General features: G+C 33.2%; 1 protein-coding gene across 1 annotated transcript; it reads right to left on the bottom strand.

Annotated features, from left to right (window-relative positions):
• Positions 1-2,717: 2,717 nt before the first annotated feature.
• LOC108724519 (uncharacterized) lies at positions 2,718-21,046 on the bottom strand. Its single transcript, XM_018450943.1, has 6 exons — positions 21,014-21,046; positions 9,185-9,442; positions 8,519-8,655; positions 7,188-7,632; positions 4,600-4,786; positions 2,718-3,553 (listed from the first exon to the last, which is right to left on the bottom strand). Exons 1-6 carry the CDS (start codon positions 21,044-21,046, stop codon positions 3,312-3,314), a joined length of 1,302 nt encoding a protein of 433 aa, XP_018306445.1. The 3' UTR covers positions 2,718-3,311.
• Positions 21,047-22,699: the final 1,653 nt, after the last annotated feature.

The following is a 22,699-nucleotide window of genomic DNA, read 5'->3' as shown; positions in this document are numbered from 1 at the left end:
ACAATGAAATTATAACAAATTTTATTTAAGGAAAAGTTGTAAGATTTTAAAAATAAATTCCCGTCCTCTAAAGGTTTTAAACATTCGAATTCTGTTGATTACTAAATTGTGAAAAATGAAAAGCTGATGTTATCTCTTCATTCGATTTTTTCAATTAAAATAGCAATTATACAATAAATATGAAAATGACAACATTGATTTTTAATATACATTTATTGAGTTTCATTGTGCTTTAAGGCTAATTTTAATTGATTTCTTTAGCAGAAACTTGTACAATTTAACTTTGGACTTATATTTCTAGTCATAGGGTCTAATGAAACATAGCCCTGGAACACCGTACATATATTTCGACATATCTTTAAAAGACAAAAGTCTTGAAGGTATATCGCGCGTTTCAAAGCCTTTGAATATAGATATGCCTAGTAATTAAATTATTCTCTCACGTAATGTGAACATTGTAATGTCGTTGCTTGATTTAAATATCGAAAATAATCACAATTACATATACCTAAGCAATCATGTGAGACACGTAGAAACGAAGATCGAATATTTTACAAGTCGAGTTATTGAATTCCGCTACTGTGCTTTCATTCATCGTACAATAATTTTCGTATCAATTAAAAATTTTATCGTTTTTGTTCTTTCTATATATATATATATACAGCATTTGTTATTTATTCGATTGAAATTTTTGAACATATTATCAATTATTAGATATAGTTTGAATTTTATCAGAAATAGTGACATGTTCGGTCTTCGAAGAAAAATCATTCTCGTTGTGCAATATGGAGTGTATTTTTTCTTTTATTTTCGAAATATATATTTTACGCGTTAAATTAGCGAAAATATATTGGAACGCGAGTATTCCGTAGTTCTTTATCCAGGAAATAGTCGAGATTGGCAGATAAATGAGCTAGGCTCATAATTCGGTCTAATTAATCGGAAGTTCCTAAGCATTTACAAACGCCTATCGCTTATTTCTGAACGATACTGAGATTACGTTACTAGACTACGATACTTACGACCAAATTTCGAGTTCGTAAGATATCCGGTCAAGTAATTAATTAACTTTACAAGCACTGTTTATTGAGCAAATTATGACGCGTAATTTAAGACGTTAGATTTTCTAATGGGAGATATATTAGAACATATTGTATGTCCAAAAAAATATAAACGGAGCCAAAGAAGTTAAGATTTATGGCGCGTGTCGTATAGACTGAACGAAAACAGAGTTATCGTTTATCTCCAACTTTAACTGTTTGCGTTTATGAGGAAATCAGAGAGAAGTGTTTGGCAGTATGTAACATTGTCGTATATGATGTTCAAGGATGTTCCAGATAAGCTATTGGAGTTATCTTAGATATTAAATCGCGAAGAACTGATGACTATCTGTCAAGCTTTCACCGAAGTAGGGTTCTGTGATCAAGTCGACGGGTAATTTACGATTGAATGAAGAATCTGGGACATCCTATATAACGCAAACAGGTTCTTCGACCTGATAACAGCGATGGTATCGGTGCCGATAAAGTTGTAGCGATAGTTGAACTAGATTACGCCGGAAGAAAAAAATTGTACAGTTGATGATTTTCTACAGAAGTGTCGAGACACCGAGAAAAGATTGTAACACGCAGAAGATGTTGTTTAACCTTTTATTTTATAATAAATAGTCATTGTACACGGTCACATCTACAATAGTCGCAAGTAATATGTATTACGCTTCTTAGTTACCTTCACGGATCGATTACCGTGTCCTCAGAATCACGCCTTGCGCTAATACGCGATTAGTTTTGTTCTCTCTCTCTCTCTCTCTCTCTCTCTCTCTCTCTCGCTCTCTCTCGCTCGCACGATCGTTTTATTAAATGTATAAAACTTTAATTCTTTTTAGAGCATTCTTAAGATAGCTTGGAGAGAGACGCAAAGTTGTTTAAAAAATACAATTCAAGCTCATATTAATTGCTCTAACGTACTAATTAAATAATAATTCTTCAAATAAATTAACTTTTCCTCGCTAAATTATTAGATTCCTTTCTTCTATTAAATCTTTTTGTTCCGTTAGAAACAGATTGATTCGAAAAAGACTTTTGTCACAGACTTCCTCCAATATATTTTTTATATATTTAACTGCGATATATTATATATAGATCTTCGTAATAATATAATGTATAAAATCTACACTGTTAAAAGGTATGCTGTAAAATGCGAGCCGCATTTGTGTTTATTTACAAGGTGTGATAAATTCGTGCAACCACCCCAAATGTCCCGTTCGATTTCAATTATTTCGGCGAGGTCCTTATTATCCTATTACACAAGCGATCCGCTCGTTTGATCAGGTCACGTGATAGCATTGCACGTTTGAGAGACTCGTCGTAGTGAGATTATTTTTCGTATTTGAGCAATGTTGACAAATATCGTGAAACTTACGACAGAAATTATACATATACTATATGTGCACGAAATGTTCGGAGAATATACAATATTAGTGCGTTACATGTTAATTAAACGAATGAAATTCTTTTAAACGCGGAAAATAGCCGATTAAATTAAATAACTCGTTAATAATTTTTGGCAATTTTCCTCATTCGTCTGATTATTTAATAATAGACTTGACTAAACAGTCTAGTGATAGATTATTAACAATCATGTATACAATTGAGAAATTATTCTTCTTAAAGCCTAAGGCTTTTTTTTGCTAGAATCAAAAAGTTACAAATTGGGTAACAAATGGAGAGACTATGGTCGTATTTATGTAGAATTAAAAAGTGCTTCCTCGCGAAGACATATCGTGTAATCTACCGTATCTGTATCGTAAGACAAAGCAGACGTTGTTTTATCTTCAACTTTAATGTCAAAAATTCTTTCACGAATTCTCAATTTGTTTTCACTTGGTTCATCGTAAAATTAATTTTATTTTACACGGGAAGCACAGTTATTTGCCACCAGACGTTCTTCGTTACGAGAACTATTTTTATTCTACGATAGGCGGTGTCGTTCTCTTGTCTGAACGATTAATTCAGAGTTTTCGCAGGAATCACTCTTCGAAGAAGTTGCAACTAACGTAACGTATCATATCATGTCGTATCAGTGGATGACGTTAAGATATATCGTCACTGAAGTGGGACAAATATAATCTTCTATATCTTGAAGCGGAGAATCAGATGGCTCGTAAACGTGACGTTGCTCTCTTTATAAATAAACATCCTTATCTCTCGAAGTAACGTTACGTTAATTATACGATACGATGCACGCGTGATGTACACTGTGAGGAGTATTCGATACGATTTATATGTAATCTCTCTCAATCGCGCATCTCTCTATTGCACGGTCGAACGACCGGTATAGCCGGGCGTGATGTCACAATATTTCCTGGTGCGGTCTCTGACCAACTCATCGATCGACTTGTTCTGCTGCACCGTCGAGGACAGGTTGTGAAGACGCGACGCTAAGTAGCACATGATAAAGGCTGATAACACCAGTAGTGCACCCAATCCCGTTGCTACGTAGAGGAAATTTCCGCAGCTACCTTCGAGGCCGGCTGTCACTTTATCGTACAGATCTATGTTAACGAGATGAATATTAATTAGGATTATAAATAAAACGTTTCACGTTTTTTCGGTCTTTTCCTGTTAGGTAAATCAAGGTTCTTTTATAAATAGCCGGATAATATAACTATTTTAGGATTTGCAGGCTAATGCACGTTTCCACCGATGTAGATTAACTTTAATCTCAGTGCAACTTACTCTTCATCCTTTTTTTTTAATTTTTGGAACTAGAAAAAGATGAAGAGCAAGTTGGACCGAGATTAAAGTTAATCTTGTTAGTGGAAATGGATGTAAGAGGCAAGGATTGAGGATATTATGTTATAGAACAAAAAAGAAGAAAATAAAGGATGTTAAAAAGGAGCTAATTTCTGATCAAAAAGATGTAAAGAAAAATAGTATTTTTTTTATATTAGATTTTGACTTCCTGGATAAAATTATCACAAAATTTGTGACGTTTGGAGAACGTTTCGAAAATTAAGCAAAAATATTGAAATTTGAATAAATATACCGTGTACTCAATTTTCAAAGTGTTCCCCAAACGCTTTTACGAACTTTTTCATAACTTTATCGTATCTAGGAGGTCAAAATCTACAAAAAACATTATTTTTTTATTTACATCCTTTCGAGAAAAAATCAGTCCTTTTTTTTATTCTCTTTTTTTTCCATTTTCTTATATCAAAGTTTAAAACATAATAATTTATTATTGTGTTTTGATTTTTGCATAATATTTTGAATTAATTATTATATTGAAATTTCATGTGTAATAATTACCCAGATAACAAAAAATGTCTAAAATCGGGTCATAAGACGTTTTTTGCGTTTAAAAGACAACTCAAAGACGTCTTGTGTCATAATTTTAGATTTTGTGTTGTTTGAGTAATAAATGATAATTACGCGATCCGGAGCGATAAAGCTTTTGTCCACACCGGATTAATCTCGATTCTAGTTACATTAATCTCCTTTCTTATCTCGAGTTGACTTGAGAAAGATTAATTTCGATTACATGGTCAAAAAGATTTAATTTCTATATGATTAATGCATTTAGAAATGTGGAACTTACCATCGGGCATCATTACTGTATATTCAATATTCTCTTTGAACTTTGTGTACGGTGTGGAATCGTTGTACCTTTTGATCAAACGCTCGACCTTTGGAAGAAATTCACCTAATGCTTCCACATTCGCCTCGACGGCTCTTTTTCTCTTCTTCCCGTGTCCCGAAGGTTCAAAGAGATCGAGACAGAAGTCCTGAAAAAATAAAGATACGCGATAGATGACAGCAAAAAAAGAATTGATAGCCTATTTGTGTGCCATATCTAGTTAGAAAGTTTCAATAAGTGTCACGGAAGATTACTGTGATAACTAAAATGAAAAATTTAGAATAATTAATGGCAGCGTAATGTAGATGTAGGTCAAAGTATAGTGATTGAAATGATAGTCTGATTGTGAGACATGCTATCGACACAGATAATACTTGAATAATTTATCTCTTTTCCACCGACTTCGAGATTTGCTGATATATCTATGATCTATAATTTTGTCTTTATATGAGATTCATAAATACTATTTTTCATATTTTTTTTTTTCAGATAGATTCTTGTACGACAGATCTCGATTATATTTTTGACGTTGAATACCACGTTGGCGTCCGCTGTGATAATGAATTTTTGTATGCGCGTCATACATACTACATTCTGAAATTATTGTATTTTCTTTCTGTCATAAATTTTACTTGTGTGACATGTTGGTGTATTTAATGTATTCGAATGTTGAGTTCGCCCAAATGACTCCATTCTAAATTCTAATACATGTAACATGTAGACACGCATGCAATACGAAATATATAAGTTATTCATGCAGTAAAATTCTCTTTGATTAATGCTTTTATAGGAAATGTTTTGTTGAGTATTAACAGATGTAAATTTTAATTTACAGACTTTTGCAGCATATTATTTAAATAATAATAAAAATTTCTATTTTCCCGCTGTATAATAATTAAGAAAGCTGAACTAACAAAATGGTGTCAGTCTACGTTGTTACTAATAATAAAAATGTATTCTGGACTGTTCAAAAATTATATGAAACTTTGTAAATTTATATCTATTCTTCAGAGGAGTTTCAGAATTAGCACAAAATGAACAGATAATCAGAAAGTTTAATAAATCTAAACTATAACATAAATCCTTTCCTAAATAATGATGATCATATAAAATATATTTAACTCGGAAATAGTCGCCTAGAGTGTTTTCACATCCCAGGTGAAAAAATGTGAATTGTAAAATATTATTTTGTATGGATATTGTTTGACATATTTTCTTTCTTTTTTAATGAGTATTCTTTACATATCTTTAAATATGCAATTCCATCAAAATAGTGATTTTAATTGCAATGGAAAAACATTCATATCTCCTGATTCTTCTTATATATTATATTTGAGGGTATTATCACACGAATACATGTATGTATGTTTGAGTGTGTTCTTTGTTATTTAACATTTTATTTGATTATATACATTTCAAGTTATGCAAAGTTAAACAATCGAGAGTATAGCATTTTGCTAATTTTTCGAAGTTTTTATATCAAAATAATTATTCCATAAAGCCCACTTTAGACGATCTATAATTCGCAATCAAATTCGGAACAGAATTCAAATATCAGGATACATTTATATTTAGGATATGTGACACATAAAATTATAAGCAGAATTTTATCTTGAATTTGGTCGTGATCATCTAAAATGAGCTTAAATCGATTATAGATCTATTGGTACTCTATATATATTTTATATTACATGTACTATAGATTTTTAAACAAGAATCTTATTGGACCGTGCATGTGAATTAAATACAATCAATAGGAAATAAAGATAACAGTTTTTTCGAAACTGATTTTTCAATGCTTAAATAATTCCATGTGAATTTGTATATATGTATGTATATACTATATATGTACATACATATATTATACATATATACTATATATTTGTAGTCATTTGAACTGCGCGCCGAGTTAATTTTCTCGAGAAACGCAGCGAGGATAAACTACCGTAGTGATATCACAATTAAATTTGATGCTCAATAAGCATCTATTGAAATCTTAATATGCTGGAAGTCTGTAAATAAATTTATTGTGAAAAATATTACCTCGGTCGAGAGTCGAATCCGGAATATAGATTTTTAGTACTGAGCAGCTGCCTATATGCGGAAAGAGTTATGTACATACATACATTTATATACGCTCTGCAATATTTTATTTTTTGATAATTTTATAATTAATACTGTTTTTAAAACAAAACCAATTTTTTAAATCTATTTCTGCGGAAAGCCATATTACCACTCCTGTTTCTCTTCGAGCCATTATGCACACAGTGTCGCCACATTTCTATAAATAGTGTCCAAAGTAATTAATTTTCCTAATTTTTTTTCTAAAATCAATTAAACAATATTTTGATGAATGTAATCATAAAAAAAATATTGATTAATCAAGTTATTGTATAAGATGGGGGCCATAATATCACCTGCTCTACTAATATACATAAATTACTCTGATTTTTTTATGTTATATCATCGAATGACGTTCTACGATTCTGAGACACCATTGGCACTCATCGTACTCAACGACGTGTTCAATAAAAATCGTTATCGCTTACCGGTTGACAATCTTGCGGCTCCATGCACGCTTTTATCTGCGAGTGGATCCAGAGGGTGGAGCGCTCCCTCATCGAGCTTAGCAAGAAGGCCTCGAAGTCGAGAAAGACTTCGTTCTTGCGCTCGCGGTACCTCGCCGGTTGATGCGGGATGATGGATGCGAAATCACGATTCCTACAACCATCCTTTACGAGCACGACGCTACCAGGGGCGTGGGGTTGATCCGGGTCAGGACTGACCGTCACCTCCAGCAGCTTAATGTAACCCCAGGCGCTGTCCGGGCTGATGCGGGCGCGCAGCTGCAGCTTCGTACCGATCGGTACCGCCTGATCGACCGTCTGCGAATTATCGGATACGTTGCCGGTCGCCTCGCGATAAAGGGCCACCTCGTACTCGAGCCGGCCAGGCGTCTCCTCCACCACCCCGGACACCCTGGCGCCGTGCGGACTGAAACGATTAACCCTTTAAAGCAGACGCGCGTCGTCGCTTCAGCACGTTGCATTCTCTCTTGCTGTTATATCAGCTATCATTAATTCTATACTTCTGTCACAAATTTTTCTCATTTATATATATATATATATATAAATTCTTTTTTAATGTTTGAAATGGTTACGGAAAGGACAGTTTTGCAGGTTTTGCTGTAATATCTAAAAATTTAGTCAGATACAGATGAAAATAATTTTGTGGATCTATCAAAATAATTATGTAAGACGCTCGAACTAGTTGCTAGAATGTCAAAACATTTTTGCAGCATTGTTTGAGATTCCTACATAATTATTTTAATGGTTCGAGAATTATTTTTAGATTCAGCTAAATTTTTAGATACGTCAACAAAATCTTCTTTCTATGTAATTTACATGTATGATATATTTGTCTTCAGTTTTATCCCGAAAAGAAGTAGATATTCAGTTAACAACTAAGAGTAATATAATTTCAATGTTGTAATTTAATACTTAACAGCAATATGGTGTTACATTTATGTCATTATATTTATATCATAATTTAACAATTCAGAATAATTATTAGTTGATGGACTGGATATTTTTTGTCCTTGTTGCAGGATATTACTATTATTCATATAGATCCGAGCAAACAATAAAGAGCAATTGAAGAACAAGATCTCTTCTTTTGACAGTGCTTATACATTTATATCACTATTATGAAGTATAATAATTAAATAAGCGGATAACCGTTTCCTCGAGGCAGGAACTCGCTCAGAAATGCCGCTCCTCGGCGGACGTGAAAGACGACGTGGCGGAAATAATGCTCATCCATTACTCGCGAGATTTTGAGGAGATATCGCGTATGTGCGGGTGAAATGCGTGTGACTTACAAAGTGCCGGCGAAACCGGCAGCCTTGTGCCTTAGCAGGGTCGGCTCGGGTGGTCGACACATCAGGATCAGTTCCTGATCGGCCAGCATCACCACGCCGGGAAAGGCCGGAAACCATACTCGCAGATGGATAAATCCCTGGTGATACAATTAATTGTGACAATAATAGCTTATTGCATACAAGATTGATTAATAACAAGATTTGTGCGAGTTACACGGTTCAGTGCAGATAATATTTTATTTACGAAGAAATATGTCGGAACTTTTACAAGGACGTTCCGCGAGATGCGTCGTGACTCAAATATAGGACGTTTGCGGCAGCGAAGCGCGGAATTAGGCGAATAGTACAGTTAAACTTGGACGCATCCAACTAGCGAGTTATAGCGAGAGCTAGCTATTTCTTCTCGAAATATATATCATAACGGCATCCGATGCCTGATACCATCCGATTGAACGTACAAAGCGTATCTGCGATAGCAACAAGCTCCTGAGAGGGAATCAATTGCGAATTAGAATCGCTATCGATCGATCGCTATCCGCAAAGGCTGTTCCGTTTGTGCAACGTCAGTTGCAAGCCCCGGAGGAGCGGAGAAGCCGCACGGACGAAGCGCCATCGTGGGACCCCCTTGTAAAAATTGCGTTCCGCGTAACTCGCTCGATGACTCACGTTTCTCTTGAGGATGCCGCATCGGGAGAAGTCAGTCACCTTCAGGAAGTAGTTATCTTCCTGCGGATCGTTCGGGTCCGGCCTGATCTGGCAGTGAATATCAACGAGAGGATTCGCCGATCTGTCGTCCGCGAAGAGCGGCGTGCCTCTGAAGCCAACCGGCCTTTTGATCTTCGCTGTCAGGAGATCGACCGCCGATCCCGCACCGCTGCACTGAATGTCGGAGACCTCGTAATCCTGGGCAACGGCGGCGGCGACCTGAAACGCGAGCCAACGATGGTACTCAAGACCTGACGAGAGGGCGGCGACGGAAGATTTCAGGGCTCGCGCGGGAACGATTTGCGCTTCCTAGCCCGAAGCATTTCTTTAGTAGTTTTCTCTCTTCTCGAAACTGTCGCACGCGATCATTTTGTAGCTCGTGATTCTCATGAACAACACTGAAGTAGCGTTTAACATTTCTCAGCCTGCCGTCTCGACGGAAAACGCGAGCAATGTTTTTCCTTAAAGTTATATATCTGGAAATTTATTTTACGATTCACTGCGTTCTCTCTTTCGAGTTTCGCTCACATCTATAAAAAAGATTTCGGATTCAATCAACGATCTATCACAAAATAGGGATAATCATATTTATTGTTAACAAAATATTTTAAATGAAAAATTATTAAATCTAGAATAAAATGATATTGGACATCACAGTTTCATACCAAATGTTATGATGCTAGCTATTGTGCGTTATAACATTGAATAAAGATTTATTCTAAATGGACTAAAGAATATATAAACTTAAATTATACATGTTACTTTTGTCTCAAGATAAATAAATTTTATTAGAGATAAATCTTATTGCATATATTCTCGGCACCGAAAAATTGACGTACTTGGAATTTTTTTTTAGGAAGGGAGTAAAATTGAAAAGAAAAATAAAAATAAAAAGGAGTGAATTGAAAAAATAATAATTTCACGTTATTTTTCGATATTTTATTTAGGTAAAAATTTTTTTTCTGTGTAATTCGTTATATATAGGCTCGTAATCTATAGCTGCAATCTCTATACAAAAATTCGAACTCCATGGACAGTGATCTTCTTATAAAAACACAAAAATTTCTAGTACTCTCTTCTAAAATAATGTTGTAGTTAAGGATCATCGGTTCAAATTTTCGTATTTGTGAAAAATAAGAAAATTAGACCATTTTTTGAAAAAATTTTCGTTTAAAATTCAGATTTTTAAACTTATTGGAAAAATATTAAAAATTAAAATTAAAAAATGGACTGATGGTCCTTAGAGAGTTACAATATTATTTTAGAAGACAATACTGAAATTTTAATATTTTTAAGTTTTTATAGGAAGTTAGAATTAGTTCTTGTCTCCATAAAGCTCGAATTTCCGTGCAACGACTGCAAATTACGAAGCCTATATGTAAACAAAATGAACGAAACAACTTTTTTTTGTATAAATAAAGTGTCAAGGAACAACGTAAACATATCATTAGTCTTTCAATTTACTTTTACTCTCTTCCTGAAAAAAATTTCCAAATCAATTTTTCTTCGCTGAGAACGTAATATGTAGGTAAGCCCTTAATTCGAAGAAGGAATTATTGTTCTAATCTTAATATAATTTTATTTTTATGTTGCAAAAGCTCCGATAAGATTAAGTACTGAATATATATGTACGTCAGGAATATTTTTTGTCTTAATTAGAAATGATAGCTAGGATACTTTCGTGCGATCGTCTTCTATCAATTGTAATCGAAAGGGAAGGGAAAATTTGTAAGCGACATGCACCGAAACATTCCGCACTGCATGTTAATCGAATAAAACTGTTTTAGCCTTTAACACATGTTCTCGGTCTTGTTGAGACAATATGTGCTGTCGCGAATTCGTCATTACAATGTTCATTTGATCTGAAAACGACGTTTTAGAAGCGCACCAATACGTTTTGCAAATAGTTAATTACCTTCGCTTAATGACGCTAAAACTGTTACAGCAGATAGTCTAGTGTAAATAGTACACCGTATGATAAGTACAGAGCAAAGCGATAACGTACGCGTAACGCATTCGGATCGTAAACAGAATCATGAATTACGGAGTGAATTCGCATAAATAGCGGCTAAAACCTAACAACCGTATTATTCTATAACTGTTATGCAGCCAACTTCTTTTTTTTTCACGGCAATTTACTGCCGTTCAGTCGCGCTCGTGGCACTATAGCGGATTGCGCATTATTTTCAATTTTAATCAGATTTACTTTCTACTTAGAAGAAACCCCGTTGCCCTGGTTTACCAAAATTGCATAAACTCTTTAATTGAATTGAATTTCTTTCCATGAGAAAAATGGTGCAGATATCGAATCAAGAGTAATACCAGCTAATCAGCTTATGAAACATTCAAGACAAATTGCTTACTTATATCTAAGAGATAAGCCTACTTATATCTAAGAGTCACTTATCTCATTAAAAAAAAAATCGAGATATAATTTGTTTTTAAACTGTAAATTATTGAAAGTGAAAATTTTGTTGAATTGCAATATGCAAATATAGATAATACATATAACTTTAATCTATATTTGTCTTTAGCCTCTAATCTACATTTGTTTTTTATATTATTAATTTCTAATGATATTATAAATTATATTTCATTATCAGAGAAATTAAAAATTATATTTATAATTTTTAATATTTTAATACATTATAATATTAAATAAATTTTATATATTTTAGAAGAATACTTGCATTAATAGAGTTAAAATTAATTAAAGTATTCACTTTGAATAGCTCTTGCAATTGCGAATGACAATTGCAATTTTGAAAAATATTTGAAACCCATTGCAATTTGTCTTTAGTTAGCTACTTAAAAGACGACAACTTATATACACTGGATAATTATCGATTCTATCGTTGGTACATACCGTCGCATTTATTCAAGAGTTCCAATTACTTCATTTGAATTCCCAGCACACCAACGCGAGCAATACGAATGTGCGAATAATTATTTCCCTTTAATCGCCTCTTTATTGGTACTTTATATGTATTGCGCGAGATGCCTTGGCCGTTTGTCTTGCATAAAACGCAAAATATAACACGGAAAGTATATACGCTTATTGTACTTCCGGGGCCTCCTTATGAAGTACGAGATACAATAAAAAGCGATTAAGCTACCAATTAATCTACGTTACGATGCTCGGGACGTTCGCCTTTCATCGGCGATGCTCGCATTAATTATCGCCGTGAAAAGGACCTGCTTGGTGAATCGTGGACCTCGGTGCCGGCGACATTTACAACACCATTACGTTACTATTGGTAAAGAACAAGGTGACCAGCACGCGACCAGAACCAAGAACCCACTTCGATACGGTTAACGGTGTAAGGAAACGCTCTGGTGGCCGCGTAAGATATTCGTTATGTGCATACACATTATATATTACATGAGCGTCTGCCGTACATTGCCCGTGCTCATCGTATAGGTCACGGTAGGCCATATTTTTCGAGATCGCTTGTTCGCAATCATACCGTATCGTGGATATCAGATCGGTCCGTAAGCGCATCTGCATTTACCACGTAGGCGTATTCGCCGTGATTGGTTTCTGACGCGTACGAATTGAAAAGATTGCTGATCAGAGCGACAAATTGCTGACGATGTGTTATTAAAAGCTTTAAATTGTGATTTATTCTCATCTCGTTTTAGAATTCCACAAAGATATGCATTGAGAATCGATTTGATTTATATATATTGATTTATATATATTGATTATCGAGATAAATTAATAAAGCTAATAAAGCTATCTTTAAATAACACAGTGTTACTTATCAAAATATACCTGCCTAGAAAGTCAACTTTAACATTTTCTATTTAACTTGTAATGCTATTAATTAAAAAAAAACAAAGTTGTTTGAAAAAGGAAATAGTGTTAAAATAATTAATTAAAATAGTTCTATACAACATATTATGAAATAGTTTAATTTATATAAAGTTTTAATAAATTTTTTTTAAATATAAGGTAATATTCCATATATATTAACATTATTCCAAATATATTATTCCATATATATTTTAATATTATATATATGGAATTATAACATTTCGATAAATTTGTAAAAGATTTGTAAGTGTAAAATAAGATTGTGAAATTATATTAATTAAAAAAGTACTCTATTTTATTAGAATTATTCCAGTTTAAAAATATTTTAAATTTAATGATAGACCAAAAGGTTTGTATATTGTTAATATAAAGTTTATATAGTGTCAAGTTCATAAATTCATGGTTGCATAGACAGCTAGGGCAGATTGTTAAATTCGTATACACAGATAGTTCAAGCCATAGATCGCTACGTTTGTGCACCGGTACATCCTCAAATCCACAGATCTAGACGTGCAAATTGCTTTACACATCGCTAAGTTCACGAATTGTTAGAATCTTTGAAACTACAAATTGGAATCGTAGGTCCACGAGTCCCTTGATTGATACAAGTCTCTAAATTTATAAATTTTTATCTCCGTAAGATCTTGTTTAATGATAACAATTTATCTTAATTTATTGACTAATAAAATAATGATCTATAAAATGACTTATCAATCAGTTCCAGTTCTCCTCTTGTGTTTTTCTTCTTGTCAACAAGTCTTCGAATAACTTCACATGAAAGTATAATAAAAAAACATATTAGCCGCACGTTCAGCAGAAAAAGCAGCTTTGCAACTGTTGTAAAATTTCTGCTGAATGCAGCCAATATTCTTATTGAAACCATCTAATTGTAAGAGACGTCTTCAACTTTCGAAGACATTATATGTATATCTACCATTATATTCTTATGGAGCGATTTAAAAAATATATATGTCGTCTTTAAGACATCTTGTGCTTTAATTTATAACATAAATTTTTGAGACATTGTTTTAAGATGTTTTACTTAGAATTACTTTTGGACGTGTGTAATTTTGATCAGTATAATTAAATGGTAATCTATTTACATACATTAAGAGAAAAAGAAAATAAGAAGGTTTGATAAATTGCGTGCGTGTGCGCGGCATGTTTATAATTTAATATAATTTTAATTCAAAAGGGAGAGCTTTTTCAACTTCTAACAATTACAACTTGAAGAATTTGGAATTACGAATCGTGAAAATTAAGAGTCTCGAAAATTGACAAAGAATTAAGAACATAATAAATGCAGAGATTGCACTATCTACAATTCCACAAATTTTCTAAAGTTCTAAGACTTTTCCCAGTTTCTATTAAGATCTTTTTCCAAATATTGCGATTCCACAGTATTACTGTGTTAATCGATATCTTGAACTTCAAGTCAAATCTTGCATGTGTTTAATTAAGCTTTTTAGCTGAGCAGTCATAATCTCTAATTTAAGTATGACTGTTGGATTTTCTTACATGTCTTCATTCTGAGTATATTATCTGATATGATTCAAAGATAAGATATTTAATAATGAATATAAATATAAATCTTATTAATGTCCTTAATAATTTATTTATTTTCACCACGCGCAATATATGTACATATAATGAATACTGTTATAGGCATATTGCGTTGAATTATGCTTCTTCAGAATTTATTTTATATAAGCATATCGTTAGAATTCTTATTATATTCTTTCAATTAACGGATTTGTACTGTTACGGCTTTTATCGTATTTGGAGCGTTTAATAAAGCTCTGTTACATAAGGTAATGAAATTATAACTACGGAATAAATCCGTGTAGGTGCTTTGCGATGTGAGACAAGCTTACGTTGCAAATTTACATCTGCGCTTTCGTATTTGTCAAATTTGCGATGCTCATTTCGTTTGAAGTAACATTTATCTAATACTGAAAAACGTTTTTGATTTAAAATTCATTAAAAACGAAACGTAACGCGCAGATTACATGAGCAGTTGAAAATGGCACTTTTTCTTTTTTTTTAGAAGAGCTGAAAAATGAGATATACAAGAATAGCTGAGAAAAAAATCAAAATGATTAATTTTTTTCTTTTTAACTTAATCTCAACTTTGAAGAATCAATTACAGATTTTAAATCCTCGTAAAGAATATGCTTTAATAAAAGATAGTGATTATTTTGTGAAAATGTAAAAAATTTACAAACTTTTTATAAATTAAACTTTTTTCTCGGAAATTTTTAATATAATTTTATATACATTTAAAATCTTAAAAGAAAATATTATCTTTTCTAAAAGCTCAGTTTAAAGTCAAAACTTATAATTTTTTAAATTAATCTGTAAATTAGGCAAAAATAAATGACGATGGACCGTTTATTCTTTTCTCTTATAAAAATCTGTGCATTTAACTTATTCGGTAAATCTATTAAATAAACGCGCCAGGAATGCGAGAGGAAGTTATTTAATTGTAAGTAAAACCATCAACAATTGTCGTCCGTTAATATTCGAAAACTCTTCGCGATGCCGGAGCGTAGTCAATATTCTTAATGGCTTCGACGACAAGCGACTCGCTTGATCGAAATATTTAGATATCAAGTGTCCGATTGCGCGCGCGTATTACGTCTTCCAACAAACAACTTCCGAGATGCTAAACTTGGTTTGATAGAAATTGCACGACTCGTCGGGACTTCGACTGAATGATTATGCGTGTCTGGATTACATTGCTGTGACAGCTCGAGAACTTTGTAAGACAAGAAAAGGAAGACTGACTTCAAATTAAGCTGAAAGCCGAATAATTAATAGTACAAATAAATTAAAATGTGAACTACGAATTCTTGCACATTAACGTTATCACAGATTGTTTCTTTGATGTTACCGTATTTCTTCTGAGATGTTACAAAATTTTAATGCAAATAGATTAAATACACTTAAAAAAATATTTGCCGAATTTTAATAAATATTTATTTCAATAGCACTAACGAAATATTTACTTATAGTAAATAAATATTTACTCAAAATAAAAATTATACTTCAATTAAATAAATATATGTTTATATTTAATAAATATTTGGTTAGTACTATTAAAACAAATATTTATTTAAATTTGGTAAAGTCAAAATGCTTTTTTTATTTAATCCGCGATAACTCAATAACAAAAGTCTTAGGAACAGTTTTCAAAAACGATTTTATAGGGAAAACTTTAAGCTCTCACGTTAGAAAGTCGAAAATTATCGCAAATTTTTTTGGACACGTGACAGCTACATGAAATGATAAGAAGATTTCCCATTTTGTCTAGCTCGTAGTTTTCTATGTAAAAATTATTTTACATAAAACTTATATTTAATACAGAAAGTCAAAAGATATGTGATCTTTCGAAAGTAGAGATTTTCAGCTTTAAAATTCTCTTCTTAAAAAACTTCGTTTATTATTTTTAACAAAGTTACAATTATTCGAATTTTGAAGTTCATAGAGTTACGAACTTTTGTTTCAACCCAGTACATACGAGATCAGAGTTTTATTTTTCATGGAGAACCGAATAAACGTAACGGGAAAGGATAGAATATAGCTCGAAATCTGCCACGCGAGACGAAGCGGTTACGATTGGCCAGGCAAAGCCGGACAGTCCTCGGTCTTTTATTTCGGTCTCATTCGAGGAGAACCGCAAACCTTCTCTTTATGACTTCATAAATCCCGTTTTTTTAATGCCATTTTAGCACCGCGGCTCGTTCATCCGCGGCATCGGTGTCCTCGGTTACAATTCGGTACAGTTAAATCTTTCGACACACGAGATGCGTACCTATCTGCTAAATAAATCGTTGAGGCTGCCTGGAATTTAGGGAGATAAAAGTATGTTAATTGAAGGATGTAAAACGTGAAACACAGTATCGAAGGATTTTACAGTAACTAAAGAGAAGAGAGAAAGAAGAAGAGACAAAGAAAGAAATGGATAAAGAAATAGTCTATAGAAATGAGATAAAACTGATGAAAAATAACTGTATTTAAAGATAATAAAATTAAATGATTCGTGGAGAGGTAAATCATTTTCCAGAACGGAATCCAACCATAAAAGTTCGGTTTTTATTAAACAAATGAATAGTTGAGACAAAAGGAAAATGTAAAGCTTCTTCATAATACATCATTTAGCTGATATTAATTTTAAAAAATTAATTATGTTTCAGTATTGATATAAAAAGTTTGCAAATATCGATCTTTTCCTAATAAAAAAATTATAACATGGGAAATAGAATCACAATTCAAATAGAACAACTTCCGTCACGATAATGTCAAAATGTCATTTAATGAATCACGACTAAAAAATGATTTTTACTAATCACTTTGATATCATTTTGATTTAATTGTGTTCTACTTTGGAAAATATTAATTCTATTGATAAAGATATATTATTGTAACGAAAAACTAACAAGGGAAGTTTCACAATTGTCCGGAACCGATTTGATTCTCCATGAAATATGTTGTAAAACATGAAAAAAATGTATTTTTTATACGTGTCTCTTAAATTTTCGTGTTTTACAACATATTTCATGGAGAATCAAATCGGTTCCGGACAGTTGTAAAACTTCCCTTGTAAGTATGAAGCTAATTCATACTTTTTTCTTCAGAAGAATGAAATATCGTTCAGAAACAATATATTTTGAGTTCTACATTACACTTTTTAGCATCTATAATATAATTAATTCATCAAGTATTCAATTATTGAGCAAACATTTATATATCATCGAACACAACATCTTTGCGTCGTCAAATTCTATCGATTGTATGCATAATTAGAATTTTAGTCGCCTATAAACGAATTAATTTCAACTCTAATTTAAACTTTAAATCGAACGTATTCTAATTAAATTTCAGTTAAACTTTGCAACGGGGAATTGTTTTCGGTAACGTGCGGATCCTCTATGGATCGAGCGACGCGAGAATAAATAAACGTCCGTGCGACATATATTTCAACGAATCCATTATAAAAATTTTTACATTGCGTCGATCAGGTACACATTGTTACGCAATGTTGCATGTAATGCAGGTATATTGAAAAGAATAACCATGCGATACGTTATGTACACGAACCGTTTTACACGAAGGAATTATGACGATATACATAATCCTCTCGATACTTTCGCGCGCGCACGTGTGTTAAAGTATTCCGACATATCGCGTTTCACGGCGAAATTAGTTGCCGCACACCCATCGCGGGGAGATGTCCGACACAATTCAATTATTTCGTCATTTGGGGAAGCCATTAATATTTCAAATGTATCAAACGTATCGGCCGGCCGATCGTGCGGTTCGCTTTAAATTGCCCGTTATCGTATTTCGTCGCCTCGAATGCCATGTATTAATGGGGTGCATTTTTAATTATCCTCGGCGAAACCACGCTTACTTCCATTTCCGTACGCTTGTATTATATATACTCTTTCCTTCTCTATCTCTTTCGCGCGCAGGGGTTTGAGAAATTAAAGTAGATCGACGCGCGTCGACGGCGCATTATTTTCGACACGGCATGATTTAATGGCGTAATATAGAAATACATCGAACGTTGGGTTTTTTGCAAAATAGAGCATTGCGAGAGGGATCGTTTCGCTTGCGCGTCCCAGTGAAATGAAAATCGATCATTTCTTCAGTATAAAATATCTTCGAGGCCGCGTGTATGGTGGCCTCTTTTCCCAACGGAAATTAATTAAGATTGTTATTTGCGGCAAATATTAAATCGTAGCGACAGTAAAAAAAAAACGATGTTGAGTTTGACGGGCGGCAAATAAATATAGGGAAAATGAGTTGGGAGTTGCAAGGAGTGTAATTAAATGTCGCGGGACAAAAGAGACGCCCGAAGATGGAACAGATAATTAATGGTAACATTTCTTTCTACTAACTGTCGAATTTTATCGACAGAAATTGCAGGTCTTATTCGTAACGCGTTGATAATTGTGAAGTAAATTTTACGTGATATTACCAAGTGCTTTTCCTTCTGTGTTAAAGGATTACGTGTCGTGGTTGACAAGAGTCAATAGAAGGGATCAGTGGCAGTCTCCTTTGATAAAAGCAACATTTTTTAAACATCACGTAGATTCATAGCGTGACAAACTGTCATCACGCAATGTCAAACAAACCCCTGGCGCCGCGCTACAAACATAAGTCACCAAGAACGGATGATATGGAAATCTACTGGTCGTCCATCATTCACGATCGACCTGATTTATCCGTAAGAGTCGTCCAAAAATCGTCCTTCATGTCGATAAAGATTGTACAGCGTGTTTTAACTTTCGTTTAACAAAAGTGCAAGACTTAAAATATGAATTCTCGACTAAAATTTTAACTAGGGGGGGGGAGTCCAAATTGTATATTTTTTACTCCTTGAAAAATTAAAAAATTGAGCCCTATAGAATAACTTAAGTTACGTTGTTTAAGAGGACGTGGGAAGAAGCTAAGTTTTAAATTGAAAATTTTAAGCTAAATTGGACAATTTCCTTTAAAATCAGAAATAAAACTTGAATTTACTTTCAAAAGTTCCTAAAAAAGAAAATTTGCACTGAACCCTTCGCCTCATGACAGATTTATGAAAAGGCAGCAGTGGAACGGTGCAAATCAAATAACGAGTAACTTGGTACTTCAGTATAAGAAGTTTGCGAAGCTTCAATATCACGAATGCGTACTTTCAGAGTATATTAAATAAATAAAGAAATCGTTTTAATATATTATAGTGTATTATATAACTTTACGTATTTATATATATAAAAAATATATAGGGAAAGGTCACCGATACCGACATACCACTTTGTTTTTAGACAATATTTCTTAAACGAAAGATAAAAATATAACTTCAAAAACATAAATACAAACTAAAAAGTGTCTTTTCTATCAGATGGTATAAGCAGTTTTTATAATACTGTTTGCAATTTTGCAATAATTAAGTTTTTCGTAAGTTATGCAAAAATGAACGTCTGATAAAATGGACTCCAAAAAAACTGAGATAGTAGGCAATAATACCAACATTCCTATTCTATAAATAAAAATATATCCTATTCTGTAAAGAAAACTAATTTATGAAACTATAAACATTTAAAATGACATAATATTATCAATAATACAGTCACCATTATTTTAATTACGCAATTTGTAAAAGAACACCATAAGAATTTTCTTCTCAGGTTCATAGAATTTGTTTTTAGCTGATTTGGTATAGAAATAAGCCACAAATATATGAATTATGAGTTTGTACTTCTTTAATTGGCTAAACAGATCACGTTTTTATTAGCATTAATAAGGTGCAAAGATTAGTTTTTAAGAAACAAGGGGATGTCGCTTTAGGAGACCTATGTCAATATCGGTGACCTTTCTCTATAAATAAGTTTTAATAGAAGTTGCGTAATACTATTTCTCATTATTACTGGTGAAAACAATTTAGCAATAATACAAATTCATTTTAAATACTATTAATACTAATTATCTATTCATTAGCTTTTAGAGCTAATTAAAATAATTTAATTTTTTAAATTTAATTTAATTTGCTTTATGAAAAGATTTGCTCTATGAAAAGACTACATATTAAGAGAGTAATAGACATAAAATATGATACAATAGATTATAGTAGCTTGCAAATGGTTAGACATAAGCAGAACTACTGTTACAAAGCCTATCAGCAACAAAAACCAGAACTAAGGAAAAAATGCAATGAGTGATGAAGCAATAATATAAAGTCACAATAATATAAATAATGTAAAAACTAACAAAATGTAATGAATGGCGCAATTCGGGAATTCCGTTTCACTTTTCAATAAAATGTCTAACAATTTATCTGACAGGCTTCTTAAATTTATTTTTTTTGTTGAAACACGGAAAAAGAGGAAATGAGAGTTTTACAATCAGCGTTATAAAAATCTTTTATCTCCTCATAAAATAAAAATATTTGCGATATTAACTCCGTGTGCCGGTCATAGACTCACCGTGCAAAATCCGGCGATCAGAACTCTCCACATGATTTTGCCGAGCTATTTGTCTCTTTCTCTCTCACGTCGTACACTTCCCCTCGTTAACTCGAGAAATGTTTACCAGACACTCGAGACTCTCTTTCGAACCGGAGGACGCGCCGCCGGCTGCAAAGGGATGCAATTTTGACGAAGATCCTCGATGGACTGAAGGCGCGTGTACCGAGCCGGAGCACGCGGAGGACTCCTTTCCCCCGATGTGTCCAGCCGGGTACACCATCCTCCCGGCGAGAAGGGGCCGCGCCGCTGGCAGAAATCGGGGAACCAAGAGAGAACCGCCGCCGCACCGGCCCGTCCGGAGTACTGTTAATGCATGCTCAGTGCCTCCACTAACAACCAGCCTCGCTTCGTGCCGCTCGCGCACTCGTCCATCGACGGCCTCGAACGTACACCGCTGACTTCTGTCTTCGGACCAGGTCCGAGGATCTGACCCAACAGTGACCAGACGTCCTAGTTTCCGTCGAGCCTCTTCAAGACGCGCACGCGACCGTCCTAATCGCACTTGATCTCGTTCGGGGTTTGCTCGGTCTTTGATTTCTGCGTTCCATTACTTTTTATCGAACTTAATCTAGCTTCCTCTTCTATTTTTATATCCGGTATTAGTTTAATATTATTTTTTCTTCGGATGTGACAGCATAAATTTTATGCATTAGAAAATAAGAAAGCATTATCGTAGATATAATTTTATTCTGAAGTAATACGTTAAGTTTGTTTGCATTTTTGCATTCTCTCTCTCTCTCTCTGTTTTTCTTTTTAACATCTGAATATATATTTATCTTGTTTTATAAGTGCAACATTTTTTGAGGAATTTTTCAAGCAATGTGAATAGACTTGTGATTTGTAATTATGAATTTTTTACAGAATTCCGTTCGAGATGCGAATATTTACAACACTTTATTTAGAAAAGCGATCGAAAAAAACAAGCTATTAATAATATTTTGCTTAAAAACAACTAGAAGCGAATTTTCTATTGTGCGAGTAAGAAAAGCGTGTATTTCTAAGATATACTATGCCGCTTCATCTTTTTAACTTATTTTACGAAACGCGTTATGGTTTATGATTATGGTGTCTTGCTGCCAACGTTAAATCAAGTTACGGGACTGAGCTATAGTCGCAAAAGAATTTCAACAATTCTGTTCCCTCTGCTTGCGAATGCGTTTCAGTTTGAGAAGACCAGTAGAACCAGCGAGTCGCGAAATATTATGCGATTCTGACACGCATAATAGGCGAATTGCTTAACCGGTTATTGACTTCCTCTGCTTGGATGAATTCTAGGTCAATATTTACCTCATCGATGTTGAACATTACATTGAGGAGAGGGGGAATTTTTATTTATTTATGTATTTATACATAGTTTAAATTAAAAAAAACAACCTTTAAATCCTTCAACTGTGTACAAGTATTTTGTCTTTTTATTCATTGAATAATAAAATTTAAATTTCATTGCAATCATAGCGTTAATAAATAATGGAATATGCATTATTTGAGAGATAGATATCTAGTTACTTGCATTAAGCTTATCTTATTTTGAAAAGAAAAAGGGAAAGTCGAAAACTTTTCAAAAGGAGCGAATATAAAAATCAAAATTATAATTTCTTTTTTCTTAAATTGAAATTTACGCCGTAATAACACATAATAAAATTT

Source organism: Mycetomoellerius zeteki, unplaced genomic scaffold (assembly GCF_001594055.1).
Source record: "Mycetomoellerius zeteki isolate Tzet28-1 unplaced genomic scaffold, Tzet1.0 scaffold302, whole genome shotgun sequence".
Taxonomy (NCBI): Eukaryota; Metazoa; Arthropoda; class Insecta; order Hymenoptera; family Formicidae; genus Mycetomoellerius; species Mycetomoellerius zeteki.
The sequence above is the reverse complement of the archived record's forward strand: the minus strand, read 5'-3'. Positions and strand labels throughout refer to the sequence as shown.